The following is a 16,697-nucleotide window of genomic DNA, read 5'->3' as shown; positions in this document are numbered from 1 at the left end:
GGCTTCTAGAAATAGAATGAATGGGAGGTAGGCGCCTCTATCTGGGTCTTCAGCAGTGCTACCCTGGGAGGGAGGCCGTGCTGGGAATGCAGCCGTCCCCAGAACACCACCGCCTGGCTCCTCTGCCCTGCACCCCAGCCTGTTCAGATGAGGCGAGGATACCCGCATCCTGTCCAAATAGAATGGAAGGCTAGAAAGGCAAAGGACCAATCAGCACCTGTAGTGCTTCATTTTCGTAGTTATTTGAAACAGTGATGAAGGGTCTGATGTCTCCATCTGCCACAAAGGTACCAGTTTGGGAGGAGCACCTCCAAGATCTCCAGCTGGCTGACCCTTCCAAGCTTTCCAGACATCTCAGGGTCCCAGCTGAAAAGAGGATTGTTAAATAATTAGGATTTAAGTCTCTCAAGTAGAGGCAAAGGAACAGGGCCAAAGAGAAATGACTCCCACACCTCGGGACAGGAGTGCGGTAGCCTTACTGAAATTTAGAGCGATGAGCAAGATCAGGTGTAAGACGAGAGAAAATCACTGGCAAAGATATTTGCAAATCGGCCCGGCTGGTGTGGCTCAGTGGTTGAACATTGACCCATGAACCAGGAGGTCACAGTTCAATTCCTGGTCAGGGCACATGCCTGGGTTTGGGGCTCGATCCCCAGTAGAGGGCATGCAGGAGGCAGCCCATCAATGAGTCTCTCATCTTTAATGTTTCTATCTCTCTCTCCCTCTCCTTTCCTCTCTCTCTAAAATCAATAAAAAACACATTTTTAAAAAAAGGTATTTGTGAGTCATATGTACTGCACAAACGCAGTAGAGAGGGGTTAATAGACCGGGTGTCTCCAGGCCAGCGGATTTTATAGGAAACACCACAGCCCAGCTTTTAGTGAGCATGTCACCTTTGGACTCTAAGCAGCTTTAAGTTGCCGGAAGTCAAGAGTAAGGTAGGGTGAGAACAAATCCTTTATTTCCTTGCCAATAAGGAAATGAACTGTTGAAAGCCCCAGCTTAGCCCAAAGCTTAGCCCAGCTTGCAAAGATGATGGCAACTTGCAAGTACACAAGTGCAGGATTATATAAACCACTGCAGGGGGTTAACCAGGTGACTCAACACTGACCTGCTTATTCTGACACCACTGAACTTTTAGACACTAAAAGGGCTTTACCAAGGCAGCAGCAGCTTCATCTCTCAGAATGATTCTGTGTGTGGTGTGTTTGTGCCCACATGCACACATATGTGCACATATGTACAGGCAAAATGCCTTAGAAGACATGCAAGCCACTGACAGTTACCTTTGGGTAATGGGACAAGGAAACGGAAAAGCAAGCAAGGTTCTCTCCTTCTATGCTTAATTGTTCAAAAAAATTTCTATTTAAACATTCCAATAAATTTTTCACTTTAAAAAAATGACTAAGCCCTAGCTGGTTTACTCAGTGGATAGAGTGTCAGCCTGAGGACTGAAGGGTCCGGGTTTGATTCTGGTCAAGGGCACATACCTCAGTTGCAGGCTCCCAGCCCTGCTTGGGGGCATGCAGAAGGCAACCAATCGATGTGTCTCCCACATCAGTGTTTCTGTCTCTTCCTCTTCCTTCCACTGTCTCTAAAAAATGAATAGAAAAAAATCCTCAGGCCCTAACCGGTTTGGCTCAGTGGATAGAGCGTTGGCCTGCGGACTCAAGGGTCCCAGGTTCGATTCTGGTCAAGGGCATGTACCTTGGCTGCGGGCACATCCCCAGTAGGGGGTGTGCAGGAAGCAGCTGATTGGAGTCTCCCTCTTATCGATGTTTCTAACTATCCTTCTCCCTTCCTCTCTGTAAAAAATCAATAAAATATATTTTTTTTAAAAAAGAAAAAATCCTCAGGTGATTAAAAAAAATAAATGACTAAAATATCAACTAGTCAAGAATTCCTAGGTAAAAACAGGTTGAAACATTGACCTTAAACTCCCCCTGAAACACCACCGAAATGGCCGTAAAGGACTATTGTAGAGACACAGTTGTTACCAGACCAAGTGGGGGCCCCCTTTCCCACTGGATGCTGCTGGAGGTGGACTTCTTATGATATCCCGAGAAAAGGAATTTCCTGAGACTTGCACGGGAGGATGAGGTATGGTAGAAAGCTTTATTTCCAGTTATAGAAGCATAATCTGGGTTTCAGTAAAGCTAGAAGCAAAGTCAGTGTTCAGAGTTTCCATTCCATGTTGCGCCGGATCCAGGACAGCGAAGGCTAGCTGCAGTCCATTAGTCCATTGTGTGTGGGGTCTGCGTGGTCATGGGCCACACGGGAGAATGCCAGGTAGCCGAGCATGAGCCACGAGCCATGAGCCAAGGATACCAAGAGGAACCAAGAGAGTGAATTTGTTTAGGGGATTATATATCTCACCCCCATTCTGGCCAATGACCTCTGTTCCCAGGTGTGACTGACAAGCAAGTCATATTCCCTTTGTCATCTCAACTTTCCTGGGGATGCCCTTATATTCCCTGTGTTTCCCTCCCCATGGTTTGCAGGGACCATGTCTATGTCTGGTCTTCCCTTTGTTCCTTTTCTATTATTAGTAACTATTTAATTACAACGGTATCACAGTCATCGGGCTAGGAGACAAAACCACTGAACTGTGGTAGCGGGATGGCACATGGGGACAAGGGACCAGCCTGAGATGGCCGAGGCTAAGGTGGCCCCTGAAAGGCTGTCACTCAAAGTCTAGGGAGCAGTCAGGGCACCTGTGGTGACATTTAAAAACAAAACATTACCTTTAGATATAGCTTCAAGTAATATACAGGTCAGATGATATTAGGTTTAAAATACTCCGGTAAAAATGTTTCTGTGAGAGGGAGAAGCAAATGCGAGAGCAGAATGCTGACTGCTGTTGGAGCTGGATGGAGGGCACCTGGTACCCACGGTTCATTATACTCTTCTATTTTCACGTATATTTGAAATTGCCATGCCTGTGCCCCACATTGCAGTCAGGCATGGTCTTCCACGTGGCATCAGACTGGACGTTTATTTTACAAAGGGCACTATGGAGGGCCCATGGGTTGGGAAACAGTGGGCAGAGTTGAGGGCAAGTAACACAAAGGCCGCTCTCGCTCTGCACAGTAGCTAGCTGAGGGTCCACAAATGTGACCATGAAAGGTGGTCTAATAACCAACAGGTAAGATGGTTGTCCCATGAGGTTTAAAATTTTTTTCTCAAAACATTAGATGACAGTTATAAATGTATATGAAAATCGAAAAATAGTTAAGCTACTATTAGAAAAATTTTTTTCTCAAAACATTAGATGACAGTTAAGCTACTATTAGCCCGCTGACTTAAATCATTAGAAATATTGGGATGGAAGTGTTTTGGGATGGGCTTCCCCCATCAGACCTTTTCTCACTGCTGTGAACCATCTCTGAGCAGTCCCTGCGTGTGAAGTCCCATCAGTCACTTCCTCTGAGACATCTGCACCCTTTCCTCCCTCATGTTGACAAGGTCACCTTCGCCAACTTCCTCACAGCAGCAGCGCCAGCCTTTCCACGGTCAAACACAAGCCAGTTTATGTTCAGTTTGAATTCTGCCACTCTGTGCATTACTGTCACTTTTTGCTAAGATACTTTAATTTCTTCCAAACCTCAGCTAAAGAAATTGTAAAATCTCCAGTCATAGCAGCAATAGCCTGTCCAAAAGTCCATGAGAAGTGGAAATAACCTTTTTGTCCACTGGCCGAATTGATGAGAGCTGTGTTTGATGGTAAAAAAGCACGTTTTGATACTTTTGTCCAAGTCCCTAAGAGAATGAGGAGCTAACCCATCAGGGGCACTAAAAGCACTGTCTCTGCAGCCCTCTCCACCGCTGGGAGAACAGGAGACGCCGCCAAGAGCTGTCATCTTGAGTGAGCAGAGTAACAGATGAGCAGCAAGCAGCCACCCACTGGTGAGAGGGGGGACCTGGGCAGGTCACTGGCGCCGATGCGCCTCGGCTGTGTCGGTGTGCTTTCTGGACTGGAGAGCTAGCATTCGAGTTAGTGCATGTGCCACAGCAACTGAAATTTGAACCACGTTGCTGGGAGACTGGGCTATTTACCCAAACGGTGGTATAGAATCCGTGCATGTAGAAGCCACAAAGCAGGAACTACCGGTGCTGGAAACAGAGAAACACAGGGTGGGGCAAAAGTAGGTTTGCAGTAGCTTGTATGGAAAATAATACAATAATCAGTAATAATGTAAGAATAAACTGTTTTGCATACTCACAGCTGTAAACCTACTTTTGCAGTTGAACAGTGACCTCTTCCCCGCCAGCCCCACAGATTTGAGTCACACTGAGACCTAGCTCTTCTTTGGGATCACCTCACCCAGGGTTTCTCCACCTCAACACTTTCGACATTTTAGTCCGGGTTAGGTCTTTGTGTGGGGCCCCTGTACACTGTAGGGTGTTCATAGCAAGATTTCTCAGGCCAGTAGCTTCCCCCAAGTGTGACAACCAGAAGTCTCAATATTGCCAATATTTTGACATATTGCCACAAAAATCACAACTAGTGGAAAAGCACTGCCTGAGACGAAGGCGCCACAGTCCCACCAGCACCGCCCGCGCACTGAGCTTCCCACCAGCACTTCATTCTGCTCTTAAATGTGAGATCAAAGAGCACCCGGCAGCCAAGGAAAGCCCTGGAAGGACACAGACCAGAGCAAAAGCCAGAGCCCAAAATGGGAACTATGTTAACAAATTAAAATTATCCTTAATATTTAAGAAAAAGGTACTGATCCCATCCATGAAATAGGACATAAAGGACAAGGTCAGAGAAGAAAGAATGTATTGAGCAAAAAAATGAGAAATTAGAGGACTTGTTCAATAGCTTCGGAGAAAAAAGAAAAAGGTGTGGAGGATATCACAGTAATTCAGGAAGTTCCTAGAACTGAAGGATGTAAACTTCTGGGCTTCACAGGAGTGAGTGCTCAGTCCACTGAAGAATAAACCACCTCTGCACTGTCAAGTTAGCCACACTAAGGAGTAAATACCCCAGCAAGCTTCTGGCAAGGAAGGCGGGCCACACGCACCAAGTCATCAGAAAGGGTTCAGACTTCCACCAACGCAGTGCCGTCAATTCCTGAAGGGGGATTATTTCGAACCTGGACTCTACACTCAAATGACCAATTAAATGTGAAGACAGAATAAACACGTGCAGACACACAAGGTCTCAAGAAACTCCTCGCCAGCTCTTTCTCAGGAAGTTGCTAGAGGACATTCTCCACAAAAGCAAGGGAGTAAGCCAAAAGAAAAAAAAAATGAAAAACGGGCTACGGGAAATGGGAAATTTAACAAAGGAGGTAAAAGAAATGCCCAGAAGGATGAGGAAGATTTCAGGACAGATATACAACTTGTCCAGGTGAGATGAGAAGCTGTGAGTAAGGCTTCCTTCCACGATGGAGAGAGACCATGCCTGTCGCTTTTGATGGTCCCCGAGACAAAATCAGACAACTGGGATCAATTGTCTGATTTTGAGATCAATTAGTGACAAGAACAGGACAACAAAATGTCAGGAAGTGATCACGGTAGAGTCACTGTATGACTCAGCAGCTCAGCACTACCTTTCAAATGCTCAGAATTCTGATCTTACAGTGATGGTGGGAGGTTAGGGTCTGTGCTTGCAGAAGGGAAGGCTAACACCACTGAGACACAGGAACCAGGGTTGAAAGCAGGTGCCTTAGGAAAGGAAAAAACAGGGATGGAAGATCCATTGTTGTTACAAGCCTTATTGAACCACCTGACTCCTTCATATGCACACAACCTTGATTTAAAAATACTCACCCCCTACCTGCCCCCCTCCTTTCCGGAGCCACAGGGAAAATGTTGGAGGCTTACTAATCTCCATTTCACCCCAGAGCAGACAGTTCGGCTCTGTGAGGTCATATGGCTCCAGGAGAGGAAGCCAGTATTAAAACTCAGAGGGCCTCCTCCAGGACCTCAGTTCAGGGTATAGCAGCAGGTTCCTGTTAGTACAGCCACGGCCACCTTTCTCAAATAGAGCCACACAAGGTCACCTCCAGCCAGCCCCAAAGACTGTCTCTCTGCTAGCACGTATTGTGAAACACAGATGTTTTCCAGGCCCCTTTCATCAGCTGTAAAATAAGGGCGAGACCTACCGCAAGTCTCAAGGGCTAAATGTGCATAAAGAGCTTAGTGCAGAGCCTGATGAACATTTACTGAGCGATGCTGCGGAGCATGTACCCAACCAGTGGTCTGATCCCTCAGGCACAAGTCTAATCTCCCAGGCACAGTCTGTTGCCAAAAAGCATCTTCCTAAAACTTGCTCTCGGGCAGAAACCATCAACCTTGTTTGCAAAGCTCCACTTTCCATTTACTATTCTGACCAAGGAAAGAAGAGATCATGGTCAGGACTAAAGAAAGCAACACTGAAGATTTTTAAATGAAGCTGAGCCTGCCACACACACACATATCTGAGCATTCTTTGTAAAAGCAAAGCTGGAAAACAATTATAAAATAGTCCATTCAGTCCTAGCTGTTTTGGCTCAGCGGAGAGAGCATTGGCTTGCAGACCAAGAGTCCCAGGTTCGATTCTGGTCAAGGGCATGTACCTTGGTTGCAGGCTCCTCCCCGGCCTGGGCCCTGGTCAGGGTGTGTAGGAGGCAACCAATCGATGTGTTTCTCTCACATCAATGTTTCTGTCTTTCCCTCTCTCTAAAAATCAACGGAAAAATGCTGAGTGAGAATTAACAACAACACAAAATACTCTGTTCAAACAGGGGACTTCGTGGATGTTAAAAACAGTGAAGAGATCTGTGTGTGCCAATGTGAAATGCCTAGGTTATGCTAGTATAAGGAAAAATGCATCCACCTAAAATTAATACAATATTGAATGTTAACTGTAGTTGAAAAAAACTTAATGTTTTTAAAGGGAAATATGCCACACTCCCAATAGTCCCCATGGAGGATGTCATGTGTCGTGAGATCACAGGAACCGTAACAGGGAGGAGTGGGGAAAACCAAAGTTGGGTATTGGTGTCACTTGTTAATGGGTAAGGACAACTAATCAGGAGCCCCGATGCTTCACATATGAACAAAAACCAGGACAACCAATTATCTAAAAACTGTAGGCCTTTTTATTCAGTTAAGAGGTAGACAGATGAACATGGAAGGCTGTCCCATCCAACTTGCCCAAAGTTCACACTCCATTCATCCATCCCACATTGCCAGAAATCTCAAAGAAACCACAACTGCCAGAGGCTTTTCTTCCTATTTCTTCATAGCAATAAGTCAGTCAGTCAACTGCTTGCAGGAAGTTACTAATTTAAATTCTTACTGTGCCCAACAACCTCGTCCCCACAAACGCCACAAATGCCAACAGAACCACCTGCCACTGCCAACAGGAGGGCAGAGTGCAAATGACTATTTGACTAAGAGCTACAAGGGAAGCTTCAGATATGTTTTTGTTGTTACATCCCTGTGCGTGTTCAGGCAGAAGCTGGTGACGCCACCAACCAGAGCACACTGTATGTCAAATGGCTCTGGATGGTGTTTAAGAAAAAAAAGAAATCACAAGTTATCTTCAGACACAACATTAAAACAATGAAATTGAAGCTGGGTACAAAAAGTAGATAAATATGTACAGGAAGTCACAGCCAATAGGAACCAGTGGAAACCTGGCTATTTAAATAGCTAATTTTGAGACAAGTCATATTTAGCACAAAAGCAAATGTAGCACAAGTAATACTTCCTCCCACAGCTCCCAAACTATAGATTGTCCTGGGTCTCCTGTCTCACTGTAATCGTTCAGAGGAGCAGGAACGCTGTGGTGGTCCAAACACTGGCACGATTCTCATCCCAAATAGCTTCCGCTCAGAGGATGACATATTTCTTTTATATTTTTATTTTTGGTGCCCTTGACCGGAATCGAACCCGGGACCCTTCCGTCCACAGGCCAACGCTCTATCCACTGAGCCAAACCGGTCAGGGCAGGATGACATATTGGAAGAACGCCATGATAGCAGCGCTGATTACACCGGAAATGGGAACCGTGACAAACCAGGCCATGAAAATGTTGCGAAAAAGTCGCCAGTCAACAGCCTTTTTGGATCGGAGCCAGCCAACGGACACAACAGAGCCCACCTAGGAGAGAAACAGGCAAGAGAACTGGTTACTAATTCCAATGGTGCTCTGGTGAAGGGGCGCATGACCTCAAGTAGGTAACTGCTGAACTAGACCAAGCCCAGGAAAGCTGGTTTACATATAACGCATTAAGGAGATCACCTGTGGGAGGATGAAGGCAACATAAAAACCCAACCATTCAATTTGTTAACTGGAGTATATTATGATAAGGCTTTATATTCTTGACACATGTCCTAAACTTACAACTCCTCAAGATCCACTGCATAAAAGTTTCTAAACCAAAGTATATGTAAAAAGAAAAGGAAAAAAAAAAAGCCTAGCCCACCCGGTATGGCTCGGTGGTTGAATGTCAACCTATGAACCAGGAAGTCACGAGTCGATTCCCGGTCAGGGCACATGCCCGGGTTGCGGGATCGATCCCCAGGATAGGGCATGCAGAAGGCAGCCAATCAATGATTCTCTTTCATCACTCATGTTTCTTTATCTCTCCCTCTCTCTTCCACTCTGAAATCAATAAAATATATGTTTTTAAAAGCCTGCATATTACCAGAACCATTCAAATGACACAGCACGTGACATAACACTTACTTTACAATGCGTTGTACTGATGGGAAGGCCAATGTTGGATGCAATTACCACAGTAAGGGCAGATGCCAGTTCAATACTGAAGCCACTGTGGACAAAAAAAAGATGACTTGTTAAGAAAGAAACTTGGTGTTTTTTTTGTAAGCTACCACTACCTCAAAATTAATGCCAACTTGCTGTGCCCCACTCATGGACCTCTTTAGCTGGCTAGAATTCTTAAAATCTCCTTTCAATCAGGCCATGGGAACTCTCTTCTCCCTCTTCTCTAACGTGTGAGGATATACGGTTTTGTGGAAGCCCATGAACAACATTCCCTTTTATTTTGAAGACTTTTGTTCGACACCCTTCTTGGGTCCCAAATAAAACAAAGGCAACCAGCAGGCGTGGCTCAGTGGTTGAGCATTGACCAATGAACCAGGAAGTCACGGTTCAATTCCTGGTCAGGGCACCTGCCTGGATTGTAGGCTCGATCTCCGGTGTGGGGTGTGCAGGAGGCAGCCCATCAGTGATTCTCTCATCACTGATGTTTCTCTCTCTCCCCACCTCCCTCCCTCTCTGAAATCAATAAGATTTTTTTTAAAAAAGCAACAGACCATCATAAAAAAAACAAAGGCTGAGTATATACAGCAATGCACACTTAGCAGACCTATCTTCCTCAGAAAAAGTTATTATTGTGAGACCACTGGAGTTAAACCTAAAAAGTTCACAGCAACAGTGAGATCATCAAGAACTTAGACAAACTGGGTCACTTTAACTAAAGAGTGATTCATGTGGCAGCACCACAGCTGTGTGTAGCTCAGGAACAAGACCCCCTTCCCAGCTTACCTGGAGGGTGTGATCGGTGTCAGATCTTTGCCCATGGTCTGAATGACTCTCCTTCCCCACACCCACAGACCGATGCAGATGCCAACACCACCGTACAGCAGAAGCCATATTGGGGTTGCTACTTTTGAAGATACATCTCCCGTTTTATAAACCAGATACAGGGCAACCAGAGGGCCAATGGCGTTGCTGAAAGAAAAGTGAGGGCAAAGATTAACTTTTCAGACAGAACTGAAAACTGAGTAACTTAATAGTTGTCTTGAATGAAGCCTAAAGCTCACTTAGCAAATAGGTCTGTTTCACAGAAAATGATGGAACCCACATACACAAGACGAGAGCTGCTCTGAGGGGCACCATGCATGTGGGGGCTGTCTTCTCACAGGGAGCCTAAAGCAACTCTGGGCTCCAACAGTTTACGAACCACAGAACTAATGCCAACAGCCTGCAACTCACCTCACAAGGCAAAGATGTTGTTTTCCATCTTACAGCCCAAAATTTATTATCAAAGAACTCAGTCCCATCTCCATAGACAAAAAGGCTTCTCTGAACAATATCTGTTTACCACCCACAGAAAGCTCTCCAAAGAAAATTTTGCTGCTTGTTTTATTAAGTCAATTAACTGCTATTACCTCATCCTACCTAGATATTCAGTCTCACAGATGGCATCACCACCGCAGCCACAAGCATAGCCTTATAAAAAAGTAAACAGTCTAAAAACAGAATGAGCGCTGAGATTCAAAGTCACCAACCTGACATCATTGCCACCATGGGCAAATGAGCCAAAGCAGGCTGTGAGGATCTGCAGGAACTGGAAGAGGAGAGAGACTTCTGGTTTATCCTGGTCGTTCCACTCTTCTAGAGAGCTACTACTTCCTTTTCGGTCACCCAGGCCCATCTCTGCCTTGACGCTCATGTCCATCTCAGAGGCCGAGTGAATGTCAGACACGGCATTGCAGTAGCTGGTGTAACTGTCCATTCGAATTCGCTTCTTGCTGTCTGCGTTCGGCCACGTCAGCTTCTCCATCTCCTCACCTTTCTGCTCACCTTCTTTGGCACGGAATGAATCCAGAGGCATGCCACAGATTGCCATGGTATAGGAAGTGTAGCTATTGTTGCGCCTCAAGGGTTTGTCGCCGGAGTCTCCCATGCAGTCGCCCACCTTGGCAAGATGCAGCTTGTGCAGCAGCTCTTTGTACAAGCCGGAGTCCTTGTGCACCGTGTGATACTGGTAGTGGCCACTGGAGTTGATCTGGTTACTGACGGCCTGGTTGAACTGAACTAGGTTCCCGTTAGGCAGCTGCACTGCACCTGGCCAAGACCAAAAGGAAACATCAACATAAAGAGCATCACGAGGCACCAGTGAGCCTCTGCACCCGCAGGAAAGTGAAACTGCTCCCCCGCCGAAGAAATTCCACTCACCGTTCATGGGGCCGTCCAGGCTGGTTTCCTCTTTCAGGTCCACACTGGGAAGGCGCTCTCGCTCCGGCGCTTCCTCCAAGTCCCCCAGCTTGAAGGAGACAGTCCTCTCCTCCACCACCGCCCGCAGGGGCACGGCGACAGGCCCCGCCTCGGAGATGGGACTCCGGACTTCTATGTCACCCAGAGACAACTTTGCTTCTTCGTGGTCTTCTTTCAAGCTGTTCTTTTTTTCCATTAAGGGGCTCACCGAAGGACTAGACTTTATTTCTCCTAGGAAAGAAGAAATTTTTGTTTGGTTTTGACCAAACCCAGTTGTTCCACACCTCCCCTTTCCCCATTTCAAAAAAGTCCATCTCAACATATGTAAACTTCAGTACAAATCCAGAATCATCTTCCTGTCTGTTGTATTTGCCACGTCTCATTCCCCCTGGGAGGAAACCAACAATGCAGGACACTTAGTATCAGGGGCTGCAAAGCTTTTCAATAAAGGACCAAACAGCAAAGGCTCTGTGGGTTCTGTTGTGTCCTTTCCTTTACACGTAGGCCATGCTTCGCTCCCTGACAACCTGTTCTGTAGTGAAAGGAACTCAAGGCAAGGCTGGCAACAGATTGAAATTTGGACTGCATCTAGTTCATGTTTTTAAAGAAGGAATTCCCCCAAAAGCCCCTCCATGAATTCAAGCGAAGCAACACAGCTCAGTGCAGGCAACGGAAGATGACAACTCTAATTTCCACTTCTATAAAAGAGATGTGCCTTTGACTAAATTCCACAACCAGGCAGGGACAGTTTCTGCCTATCAAGCCAATGCCCAGTTCACACGCTCATTCAGGCATCAGTCAAGCTAGAGCAGAACATAACACATCAGGGAGACTTGTATCATCTTCTCCCAGACTGAGGGGAATCGAGGTCAGTAAGGACTGAGCCTCGTTCCCACTGTGCGCAGGCGCTCGGTGCAGCTGCATGACACAGCACTGCTCCCAAGGCCACTGCAGCCGGTGCTGCCTCCCTTCCAAACAGCAAACCACATCGCCCACTGAGCATTTGCAAGTGAAAAGGGCAGAGAAAGATTGTATTAAGAGAACTCCACCAGTAAGGAAAGGAATACAAGATTTAAGACTACCCAGAATGTACTTAGTGTTTAACTACACAACTGTGTGCAGCAATGGCCTAAATGAAACTAAAGGACACTTGGAGATGTTCACCTCAGGATTTGTGCTACAATTCTGAGAACTGTGAAGTCGGATATATACGATAGCCATAGCTTTCAATGTCTAAATACGAAGTTCCACACAGAATTAGGGTAAACGTTTCCTCTATGAAAGCATTTTTTTTCATTAAGGTACCCTTAAGTATTCTCACTTAATGTAGTCTACACTGTCTATTTGCTCTTACTGGAAACTGATTAAAGTACAGTTCACTAATAAATGCCCAGTTTGTATCCACAGCATAGGTCCAACATTCCTTCTGACCAGTCTCAGATAATTTTAAGTCAGTAAGAATATACTTTGGTTGATAAACCCATGGCCTCAAATATTCATTTAAAATTTCTGACATTGTCAATATATCCAAATACTGGAATTTTATAGGTGGCCAAACAAAAATAAATAGCACATTTCAAGTTAAATTTTCTGCTACAATGTGATACTTACGTTCAATTTTCCTCTTCATCCTGGGACATACAAAGAACCAGACGATAAGGGCACAGAGAACTGCACATCCCACCGAGATGAGGATGGTGCCCCACAGAGGAAGTTTGTCAAAGCCCAGCACTAGGAGATAAAATGGTGCATCTTGAAAACCCCAGGGCTAAAGCCCTTGCCACAGTGTGTAAACCCTCCTGGGGGGACTCAGGTTCCCCACGCCAGCCCATCGCCCTTCAGCAGCTGCCAGCTTTAGGCCACAGGAGCAACTGTGCTCGTGGCTAGACAGACTTGAGAGGAAAATCTAGTTGTCACCTGACACCCACACCAGTCTGGCCCACTTTCAATACCTACTAGACTGACGCCTCCCAAGGGCCTTCACAAACTAGCCTTCCCTTTCTTTGCCTTAGACAATGGGGATTACTACACTGAGAATCTACTAGTTATGGAAGTAAATGGAACCACCCCACTCCCGTCTCCAGATGGTGGCTGAGCACATTACACAGGAAGGTGCCAGAGTCACATCTGTTACACTGATAGAATTCTCTGTGGGGTTATCACAGCCACTGTACTATCCTTCAGCAAAATCCTTTACAACAAGATTATTATCTCTTAGACTAATATACAGAAAACAAGGATATTACTTATCAAAAGATAAGAACAGTTCAAAGGAGTCTTTCACAAAACAAAAATAATTTAGTGGTAGTTGCACTTATAAGTTGTATCTTAGAAGCTTGTCTACTTTTTCGTAAGGCTCAGGGATCATTAATATCAGTCACCATCTGCTTACCACTGAAATGTCAATAGGCTCCAAGCCTCTAGTATATTATTTATGACAGAAGCAAAACACCATAGAATCTATTTAAGCCGAAAAAATGTTTTGGTTTCTAGTTTATCCAAGAGCTTAGTTACTTATGGTTGTTCTGCTTTCTTTTGCTTATTATGAATTAAATTATTTATAAAATGACAATTCTACTGGCCCCTCAAAAATGATTACTATTTTAAAGTCATATTTAAATTGAGAACCCTTCAAAATGCAAGTTTTTATAATGACTACAAATCTTTTCATTTCAATTCCTGCTATCAGCTTCAGGTAAAGCCACACAAACTATAATACACATGAAATGCAATCAATATCCATCACAATTTAAATTTGCCCACATTCCAAGTTTAAAAAGGGAAATGAGACTGGTTTTTCTTGTAAATAATCAACAAAAGGCAGAACAAAAATATCCAATTTCCCTTTTCAAAACGACTGAAAATGTTTCTAATTTCACTGAAGTATGAGCTCTGCTGCTGCTACATAAACACCAGTGCTTAGAGCCTCTTGGAGACTTCTCAGGTTAGCACGAAGAACCAAATTTAAACCAATGGAAATGCTGCATCCAAGCTTTCCTTTGCCTGCAGCATTTGGCAAGGTGTCTAGTAAGCTCTAAAGAAGATCAATATTCTCATAGGTCATGTAGCTTCCGGATACTTTCCAGTTCCCTTTCCCTTCTCCCCCACTATATGCACATGTGTCCCAGGCAACAACATACATGTATTTCTTCCAGTCAAAGGACAGGAGCACTGAATTAATGGTCAAAGACCCTCATGCCAAATAAACCTAGACAGCACAACCAAGCTGATCAAGGTAGGTATAGCCCTGCTGACAAGTTACAAGTTGTCCATCTTTTTCAGTTGCTAAATTAAACATACATCATAATTTAATCCATAAATTGCCTTAGCCCCAACATGAATATTTCAATTTTTACGTTCTCACAAATTACTTTTCCTCTTAGCTGCATGAATTCTTCTTCCACATGCACTTAGGCCAGGTATTAAACATCCCAACTCTTCTCATCCAAGCAGGTTTAGGGAAGTAAATTTAGTACTTAGAAATAAAAGTGGCTCCATTTGGGAGAGAAAATGAAAATATCAAGCAAACCAGTGCTAAATGGCTGATTATTGAAGACCAGATAGAACTAAGAACTCTTCAGCAGCCAGCAGTTGAGGCCAGTACCAAAGCCAGTATTTAGGCACAGACAGGAGAAAGGGAGAGAGAAGACCGTATTATCTTGGGTCCTGTGAAGACTAAAGAGTAAAGGTCTGTAGTGATTTAGAATCTGAGCAGGTCTCTTTGGTTGAAAAACTATCTAGGTTAACTCAGCATACACTAGCCTGCAGCCTTCTGAAATGGGTGCAGGCCAGCCACCTTCTAGGAGATTTCAGCCCTGTAAAGCAAAAAGGGGTAAATTGGGCATTTAATGCAAGTTTTGTAAACAACTTTAAATTCACATCTAAATAGTTTGATATATACTTACAAGGTGCTCCAGTATACATGATGGAAAACAGGTTTATCCCAACCGTGCAAGCATAGAAAACTGGCAAAGCTCGCAAACCATTAGGAACTGGATCTGCCTGTAAAATAACGTTAAGATCAATACCTAAAAGCTGTGACAGTTAGCCCATGTCTATACAACCTTGTAAAAGGACAGGTTCAGGAATTCCGATGCCAACAGCTGTTTCTCCACAGTAGTTCCCGCACCCAGTTGGGCTTTTTCCTACACCTGCTCCTGGAACTCTGCTCACCGAGGCCAATTTACAGCTTCCTGAAGTTAAGTTTATGTGGTTTTTGTTTTGAGTTTTTGTTTTGTTTATCAGTTTTTAACAAGACTACCTATACCAGTAATGTCCCCAAAACCCAGTTAACACTCAGGGTTCCAGACGTAAATCTGAACACACACCTGAAGGTGTAATAGACATTTGTTATGAGATGTCAAGAAACAGGCCTTGATATGTTAGAACATTTCTTACCTGTAAAGATTTCTTGCAAATACGCTACATAGTAGAATATACCTATAACAACCACCTTAATCTAGACAACTGATGAATACACCATTATTAACGATTTACCCAAGTGCTAAGATAAAAACCAAGTGTGCACCAGATTACTCCTCATTCAACCGACTGTGCCGAGCACTATTCTTGGCACTGAAATACAGAAGTGAATGACAATGTCCCTGCCCTCACAGAACTGCAATTTACATTGTAACACAGAACAATGTAAAGTACTGACAAATGCTGAGGAAAAATAAAGAAGGGTAAGGAGAAAATGATGGAAGGAGTACATTTTAATTCAGGGAGGGGGGTGGTGGAAGGAAGAATCAGTGGAGCAAAGACACGAATATTTAAGTCAACAACCATGTACACACTTAGGGGTAGAGAAGGAGCCAGCTACCTGGCTATCTGGTGGGATGGGGGTGGGGAGTGGGGGGCTGGGGCAGAATATTCTAGACAGAGATGTCAGCCAGTGCAAAGGCCCTGAGACAAAACTTGAAATGTTTTAAGAACAGCAAAAAGGCCAGTGTGACTGGAGACAAGAAGAGTTCCACTTACAACAAATGTGTATTAATTTTACAGGAAAAGACAGAAGTCGAACACTTAGGAATGAGAGCATGGATCTGAACACATGGGAAGGCTAACCTGTAAAGATGCTGACCTATAGGTTTACTGCTATCTTGACCACAATCCAATGGAAAATCTTGGGGAGGAAGAGAAAGAGATAAAGACCCAAAAGTTATCCTAAAGCTTCCAGAATAACCAGTGGGAAGAGAGAGGCACTAGCTTAAGATCAACGAAACGAGAAAATAAGGTGCCACTCCAAGTCAGTGGAGATGGGCCCTTACTGAAAAGCACTGTGAGTTTTAGCTCCCCTATCTACAGGTAAATGGCCAAAATAAAAACCAAGAGTAACATAGAGAACCTAGGGACTGTTAAGCTTCCCCGAGCAACTCAACAATGTGGGTCACACCCCAAGGGCAGTCAATAGGTTATGAACTTGAGGGGTATATACATTTTTCTTCTAAGAACTATCCATGGGCCCTAACTGGTTTGGCTCAGTGGATAGAGCATCGGCCTGCGGACTGAAGGGTCCCAGGTTCAATTCCAGTCAAAGGCATGTACCTTAGTTGCGGGCACATTCCCAGCAGGGAGTGTGCAGGAGGCAGCTGAATCGATGTTTCTCTCTCATCAATGTTTCTAACTCTCTATCCCTCTCCCTTCCTCTCTGTAAAAAATCAATAAAATATATATTTTTTAAAAAAGATAGCCTCGTAGTGTAGTGTGATACCTCCAAATTCATTTTTCTTTCT

General features: G+C 44.6%; 1 protein-coding gene across 1 annotated transcript in view; it reads right to left on the bottom strand.

Annotated features, from left to right (window-relative positions):
- Positions 1–7,068: 7,068 nt before the first annotated feature.
- The window catches only part of SLC20A1 (solute carrier family 20 (phosphate transporter), member 1), a 14,945-nt gene continuing 5,316 nt past the window's right edge, over positions 7,069–16,697 (bottom strand). The window contains exons 4-10 of the mRNA XM_006776518.2: positions 14,868–14,964; positions 12,574–12,693; positions 10,924–11,193; positions 10,254–10,812; positions 9,508–9,693; positions 8,686–8,770; positions 7,069–8,097 (exon numbers count right to left, since the gene is read on the bottom strand). Coding sequence (XP_006776581.1) covers positions 7,939–8,097; positions 8,686–8,770; positions 9,508–9,693; positions 10,254–10,812; positions 10,924–11,193; positions 12,574–12,693; positions 14,868–14,964 — 1,476 coding nt within the window. The 3' untranslated portion in view covers positions 7,069–7,938. The remainder of the gene's footprint in view (positions 8,098–8,685; positions 8,771–9,507; positions 9,694–10,253; positions 10,813–10,923; positions 11,194–12,573; positions 12,694–14,867; positions 14,965–16,697) is intronic.

Source organism: Myotis davidii, unplaced genomic scaffold (assembly GCF_000327345.1).
Source record: "Myotis davidii unplaced genomic scaffold, ASM32734v1 scaffold2569, whole genome shotgun sequence".
Lineage (NCBI taxonomy): Eukaryota > Metazoa > Chordata > Mammalia > Chiroptera > Vespertilionidae > Myotis > Myotis davidii.
This window is presented reverse-complemented; position numbering and strand designations above follow the sequence as displayed.